The sequence below is a fragment of the Oncorhynchus masou genome, chromosome 5 (assembly GCF_036934945.1).
Source record: "Oncorhynchus masou masou isolate Uvic2021 chromosome 5, UVic_Omas_1.1, whole genome shotgun sequence".
In the NCBI taxonomy this organism is placed as follows: domain Eukaryota; kingdom Metazoa; phylum Chordata; class Actinopteri; order Salmoniformes; family Salmonidae; genus Oncorhynchus; species Oncorhynchus masou.
In genome coordinates, this window is record NC_088216.1 from 82,263,917 (window position 1) to 82,271,779 (window position 7,863).

The window sequence follows — 7,863 nt, forward strand, 5'->3', positions numbered from 1 at the left end:
AGCTTGGATGAAATCGTACAGCGAGTGGCCTGTGTTAGCCTCTGGCCTGGATTCAAATAGTACTTGAAATAATTTGAAATACTTTAGCTGTGCTTGACTTAGCTTGCCTATTGCAACAGAACCAATAGAAAACCAATTAAAATTTAAACCCCACCCATCTGGCACGCCAGGCAAGTCAAAGCTCAAAGTATTTGAATGATTTTTAAATACTTTTTGAACCCAGGTCTGGTTGGCCCCTTCCAGAGCCGATGTGATTATAGGGATTTAGCTAACCTTCTCTCCCTCCCCGTCTTACCCTCACTCACCCCTCCCCCTCCCTCCCCCATCTTACCCTACCTCACCCAACATTCGTCCTCACTCACCCCTCCTCCTCCCTCCCTTACCCGTCCTACCCTCCTTTGTCCTCACTCACCCCTCCTCCTCCCTCCCTCACCTGTCCTACCCTCCTTTTGTCCTCACTCACCCCTCCTCCCTCCCTCACCCGTCCTACCCTCCTTTTGTCCTCACTCACTCACCCCTCCTCCTCCCTCCCTCACCCATCCTACCCTCCTTTTGTCCTCACTCACCCCTCCCCTCCCTCCCTCACCCGTCCTACCCTACCTTTGTCCTCACTCATCCCTCCCCTCCCTGCCCGTTCCTCTGACCCCCTTCTGGCTCTACGGAGCAGGGAGGACTTACAAAAGGTCCTTGTTCTCTCTCTCCATAGCTGCAGACAGAAACAGACTGGTTCAAACACAACTCTGCTGTACATATATCTACACAGGGAGCTGCTTTCACATGGACACAGAAGCATTAGAGACTTCGTAGAAAATATAATTAGTTTGTACTTACATTTTGTTGGACTTTTGTTTATTTGTGTGTGTAGGTGTTGTAGGATCTGGGATAAACATGCCGATTAGGACAGTGATTACGCATGCTAAGAAACATCCAGGGGTAAGTTGATTTGAATCTGGTTCAATCTGTGACACATTTAGAAATCAGGGGTGTAAATGGGGGGGGGGGACTCGATACCCCCAGTCAGGGAAATCATTTTGACCTGATACTTTGAATTAGAGGAATTTATATTGGTAGGTTCCATGTCCATCCCTGGTTTCAACGTTCGGGTTCTTGACTACGTGTTACCCTGTGAGCCCCGTGTTTACAAGAAGAATAAACAAAGAAGGCTCTGTGGCTCTGTTACCCTTGTATTGTGCATTATACTGCTCTTTCATTAAATATAAATACCATGAAACAAGTCTGAAATCCAATTGAACTTGTCTGAAATCACAGCCCATAAATATTGGAAAAGGGAACGAAGTAATCCAAACATTGCTAATGGTTTCATAAAGAGAATGTCAACGTAGGGCAGAATCTCTCTCTCTCAAACTAACTCTAAGTACTTCTGTTACTGTCATTTTTGTCTACTTGTGTAAAATGTCATTAAAGTAACAGTACTTCTACTGGAGTAGGATGTTTCAGTGAGTGAAAAAGGGAGTTTGTGAGTGAGAGACTGAGTTAGGGAGGGAAAGAGGGAGTGAGTGAGTGAGTGAGTGAGTGAGAGACTGAGTTAGGGAGGGAAAGAGGGAGTGAGTGAGTGAGAGTGAGTGAGGGAGGGAAAGAGGGAGTGAGTGAGTGTCAGCCGGTCCCATGGACAAGTAACAATTTTGTATTGCATTTTTATTCATCAACACATTTAAATTGCTTTGAAGATTTTATTTATTTAAATAATGTTTTTTTTTTTTTACTAATCCTTCATTATTTTTTTACATGGAGATGTGCATTGTTACAACTCATAAAATAAATGCGCTTAGTTCCTATTTTACATACATTTCCTATCTTCCTTTTGAAATGTAATGCAGGGAAAATATGTTCAGGTAACCTTTATATTAAAAGTAATTCAATTACTTTTAATCTGAGTACTTTTAAAATGAGCTACTTTTGACTTTTGCTTGAGTAGTTGTTTTTCTCCACTATTACCTATATTTCAGTACTATTTCCACCCCTGCTGACCCTCATTATGTGAGGTAGATTATTCCATTAATGCCCAATAACTGATCATTATGCATTCGCAGCCTAGGAATGGGTTTTCACATACCAAAGTGTCGCCTGATTGGTTTTAATACCCTTCATAACATATTATTAAATACTTGTAGCTTATAGTTTGTTTGTATACAAAGATAAAACAAACCACTTCAATTAAAAGGGTCAGAACAGTACATATATTCACCAAATGCTAAAAAGCCCCACCGATGGCACTTTATTTTTAGTGTCACTACAGAGCTGCCGGTGACCCAAATTCTCAGATCGACGGGTTTGACTTGGCAGTCTACCAACACATGGATAAGTGCAACAACAATATAGAACCAAGCCCACAGAATAAGCACGCTCGGTCTCTAGTTGCATGTTGGTCAGACAGAGAGAGAGAGAGACAGAGAGAGACAGAGAGAGAGACAGAGAGAGAGACAGAGAGACAGAGAGAAAGAGAGCGAGAGAGCAGACAGTTCCCTGGCACTGTTTGAAAAGCTTAGAAATGAATCCTTCCTTGTTCCTGGAGGCAGTGGCATGTCCAGAACATTTTTGAATTTGGTGGCCAAGGTGGGGCACAGACCCAGTTTAGAGGGGCCATGACATTTTTTAACCATAATCAATGCGAGGTGGATGTTTTCTATATAATTATGATGGTTCAACACATTCAATGCTTGTATTAGCATACTTCAGTAAATTCCCTTGAAAGTGCCATCCAGAGTGTGAATTATACCGTAACATTCGGAAGGGTCTCTTATTATTTTATGGCACCTCCTTTGCATTAAATGTTTTTAACTGCTTCATAGTAAAAAAATATTTAAAAGTAAAAAAAAGTATAACATGATTTCTCATTCGTGTCTATCAATGTTTCATAATTGTCCTTCAATTTGCAAAAGGCTGAATCTATTTAACCAGAGCAAGTATCTGAGAGTGAGTCAAACAGCCCCCATCTGTTGCTGTCCGACCCAAAACAATGTGACATGTCATGCTCTTTTTGACCAGACAGCATCAAATACACAGGCTGCACATACAAAGTCAGAGGGGTGCTGTTGCGCTTGTTCGCATGCTTTCTCCGGCGAGAGATTGATGAGTCCTGCTGTCGGTGCATCTTGGTTAAAATTATCAATATATTCAGAGACGACCTATCAGATCTCAGAATTTCTGGGAGGGGGGGCAGTGGGGTGGCCAATCAGATTTCAGGATGGGCCTTGGGCCACTCCCCTGGATACGCCCCTGCCTGGAGGTACAGATCTATAGATAGGTGAACCCTTTAACTTTCACCATACTAACCAATTCAGATCTATGATTACCTCAAGGTAGGTGAAAAGGAAGGATGCATTTCTGAAGTATTCAAAACAGGGCCACAAACCCACTACTATTCCCCTATCGGTCTGCACAAAAAAAGGTGCAATCTAGAACCTAAAAGGGTTCTTTGGTTGTCCCCGTAAGAAAACCCTTTGAAGAACCCTATTTGGTTCCAGGAAAAAAACCTTTTTGCTTTCAGCTAGAATGTTTTTAGGTTCTGTGTAGAACCCTTTCCACCGAGGGTTCTAGATGGAAACCCAAAGGGTTGTACCTGTAACCAAAAAGGGTTCTCCTATGGAACCTTTGTTTCTAAGAGAGTGTCTGTCTTCTGTCCAGAAAACTTGCTCGCCAAGTCTTAATATACTGGAACACTGTCAGAGGCTGGATTACATTTAAATAGTGCACACGTTCTGGTCAACTAGTACCCTAGTCTAACAAAAGGGCTTAGAGTCAGATTTACCTCAGCAATGTTTAAAAAAATAAAAAATAATAATTGAACATTTATTTAACTAGGCAAGTCAGCCTAACCCGGCCAAACTCGGACGACGCTCAGCCAATTGTGCGCCGCCCTATGGGACTCCCAATCACGGCCGGATGTGATTCAACCTGGATTCAAACCAGGAACTGTAGTGTCGCCTCTTGCACTGAGATGCAATGCCTTGAGATGCAACCCCTGTGCCACTCGGGAGCCCCAAAATGGTTGACTAAATAGTCACCTGATATTGCCACTTACTGACGTGAGAAAAAAGCCTAATAATAAACTGGTGAATGCATCATGATCAATTTATTTGTTTTGAAGCCTATTGACAATTCGTTTATTCACAGAAAAACACAACTCACAACAAAGTCTAGCTAATGGAAGCTGATAATAGCAAATGGAATGGAAAAACCCAGAGGCCTAAAATCATGTCTAAATAGGGCCACACGTTTATGGATCATCCAATTGATTACTTAATGGGTGGGTTATATTGTAGGGAAGGGGTTCCCAAACCTTTTTCACTCAGGCCCCCCTTCCAGCATTGGGGAACATCCCACACTTGGTGCTGCCACAAGTAGCCTGTCATGTTATGATTTGACAGCAGAGGGAAGAAATACAAATCTGGACATCTAATTAAAATAACTAGATCATACTCCCTCCCCTCCCTCCCTCCCTCCCCTCACTCCCTCCCTCCCTCCCTCCCCTCCCTCCCTCCCCCTCCCTCCCTCCCTCCCTCCCTCCCTCCCTCCCTCCCTCCCTCCCTCCCTCCCTCACACACCTGCTTTAATGGTTTAAATTGATGTTTCAACATTCAATCTATTCTTAACGTCGTCACCCTGCTGTCCTGGAAGTCTGCAGGGCCTTATTCTGTCACTCAGACTGACAAGCAGCCAGGCAGGGAGAGAAGCTGTGTGTGTGGGTGCGAGAAAGAGGTTGGCACAGCACAGGGAACCATGCAGTGAGCGAGCTAGTGATGGATCAATTTCTCTCTTACCATGCCTGTGTCCTTGCCGGCTCAACCCAGGCTGACAGCCTCAGCCCCTCACACGGCCATCTGACTCATTCATATGGAGGAGGACAGAGACTGGAGAGGAATAACAACCACAGAAAGTGTGTGTGTGTATACCATCTTTCCGCCGCTATATACACACACACACACTACATTTCAAACGTTTGGGGTCATTTAGAAATGTCCTTGTTTTTGAAAGAAAAGCACATTTTATGTCCATTAAATAACATCAAATTGATAAGAAATGGAGTATAGACATTGTTAATGTTGTAAATGACTATTGTAGCTGGAAACGGCTGATTTTTTTAAATGGAATATCTACATAGGCGTACGGAGGCCCATTATCAGCAACCATCACTCCTGTGTTCCAATGGCACGTTGTGTTAGCTAATCCAAGGCTTATCATTTTAAAAGGCCAATCAATCATTCGAAAACCCTTTTGTAATTACGTTAGCACAACTGAAAACTGTTGTTCTGATTAAAGAAGCAATAAAAACTGGCCTTCTATAGACTAGTTGAGTATCTGGAGCATCAGCATTTGTGGGTTCGATTACAGGCTCAAAATGGCCGGAAACAAATAACTTTCTTTTGAAACTCGTCAGCCTATTCTTGTTCTCAGAAATGAAGGTTTTTCCATGCGAGAAATTGCCACATTTTGAACGGTAGTGTATATATGTGTGACATGCAGCTCAATAATACACACATACGTTCACATATGGCTTTAGCACCAATGTATGCTTCCTTTCTCTCCCTCCTTTTTCCCCTCAGCTCATCCCTCAGTTCTTCTTCTTGGTACTGGGCATGGCTGGGGCTTCCTGCTATCTGATCCGTCTGGCCAAGGGACCCCATGTCAGGTAGAACCTACACTACTGCCTTCACAGTGTTTAGTCATTTTCAGTCTGGATTTTATTAGTCTGTGTCTGTAACGACTAAAACGTTACCTGTGAATTGACACTTGTTTAGTTTTTTTGCTTGAATGAGAAAGTAAACAAACATATCATCATCATCATCATCATTACGTTGGGATCAACACTGTGGTCATTCCTATTTTGGGACACTCTCTGGACACTGTGCCTTTCTTCTGTTAAACGTTGTTATTAATCGGACACATGATAGAGAGCAGAGACATTCTCTAGACTCTAGAGAGGGCCTTTGTTTGAGTTTGACTGTGCAGAACTGGGACGACCACACTTAGTTACTGAATAAACAGAGGAAGTCTGCCAATAACTGTCCGTCTTAACCCATAGAGAATTATAGAGGCCTCTTGTTCCCAAAAAGCAGGGTTGGGGAGTAAGAGATTACTCCAGATTATGTAATCTGTTACATGTAAGGGATTCCAAACGATAACTGCAATCCATTACCAGCAAAAATATTGTAATCAGATTACAGATACTTTTGAAAAACTAGGTGATTACTTTGAGGATTTACTTTTAAATTCAGAAAGGAGATTTGCAAAAAAAAAAAAATCTTTGACACTTCTGTTTTCTCAACGACATTCAAATCAGCATTGAAAAAAGGCGCAAGTTTTAGGTTTGTTCCCCAACAGTGAGTCTGACCACAAGTCAGAGACCACTGATGTCAGAGACCACTATGAAGTCAGAGACCACTATGAAGTCAGAGACCACTATGAAGTCAGAGACCACTATGAAGTCAGAGACCACTATGAAGTCAGAGACCACTAGGAAGTCAGAGACCACTATGATGACACACCAAATGTGTTTGATGGATCGCATGAAAAGAGCAGGAATAGGCTTTTGTAGGCTACAGCCCAAGCTATTTCTTCCAATGGTGAGACTGCTGTCGGCATCCATAGATTATACAACTTGAATAAACGCTTGGAGGAAAGGATGACAGCAGTGGTGTCGTCTACGGCGATACGGATATCACTTTATAATGATTATCTACATAGCGTATTGATGTGAATCACACTGCTGCTATCTCGTTCAGTTACTTACGCTTTATGGATTGTGCTTGTTGAGGATGGCTGTTCACAAATCTAAATTTGAACCCAATAATTGTTGAATTCAAGCCAGTGAAAAATGCGTTCTTGCAACAGCTGCATAGTGGGGATCCCAGCCTATAGAATAACAGCTGCATAGTGGGGATCCCAGCCTGTGGAATAACAGCTGCATAGTGAGGATCCCAGCCTATAGAATAACAGCTGCATAGTGAGGATCCCAGCCTATAGAATAACAGCTGCATAGTGGGGATCCCAGCCTATAGAATAACAGCTGTATAGTGAGGATCCCAGCCTGTGGAATAACAGCTGCATAGTGAGGATCCCAGCCTATAGAATAACAGCTGCATAGTGAGGATCCCAGCCTATAGAATAACAGCTGCATAGTGAGGATCCCAGCCTATAGAATAACAGCTGCATAGTGAGGATCACAGCCTATGGAATAACAGCTGCATAGTGAGGATGCCAGCCTATAGAATAACAGCTGCATAGTGAGGATGCCAGCCTATAGAATAACAGCTGCATAGTGAGGATCCCAGCCTATAGAATAACAGCTGCATAGTGAGGATCCCAGCCTGTGGAATAACAGCTGCATAGTGAGGATCCCAGCCTATAGAATAACAGCTGCATAGTGTGGATCCCAGCCTATGGAATAACAGCTGCATAGTGTGGATCCCAGCAGCTGTATAGTGAGGATCCCAGCCTATGGAATAACAGCTGTGGATAGTAGAATAACAGCTGGATCCCAGCTGCTGAGGATCCCAGCCTATAGAATAACAGCTGCATAGTGAGGATCCCAGCCTATAGAATAACAGCTGCATAGTGTGGATCCCAGCCTATAGAATAACAGGCATAGTGTGGATCCCAGCCTATAGAATAACAGCTGCATAGTGGGGATCCCAGCCTATAGAATAACAGCTGCATAGTGAGGATCCCAGCCTATAGAATAACAGCTGCATAGTGATCCCAGGATCCCAGCCTATAGAATAACAGCTGCATAGTGAGGATCCCAGCCTATAGAATAACAGCTGCATAGTGAGGATCCCAGCCTATAGAATAACAGCTGCATAGTGAGGATCCCAGCCTATAGAATAACAGCTGCATAGTGGG

The 7,863-nt window shown here is 43.2% G+C and overlaps 1 protein-coding gene across 1 annotated transcript in view; it reads left to right on the forward strand.

Moving 5' to 3' along the window:
* The first annotated feature begins 691 nt into the window (after positions 1-691).
* The window catches only part of LOC135540385 (cytochrome c oxidase subunit NDUFA4-like), a 166,018-nt gene continuing 158,846 nt past the window's right edge, over positions 692-7,863 (forward strand). Inside the window, exons 1-2 of the mRNA XM_064967001.1 lie at positions 692-933; positions 5,565-5,650. Coding sequence (XP_064823073.1) covers positions 889-933; positions 5,565-5,650 — 131 coding nt within the window. The 5' untranslated portion in view covers positions 692-888. The remainder of the gene's footprint in view (positions 934-5,564; positions 5,651-7,863) is intronic.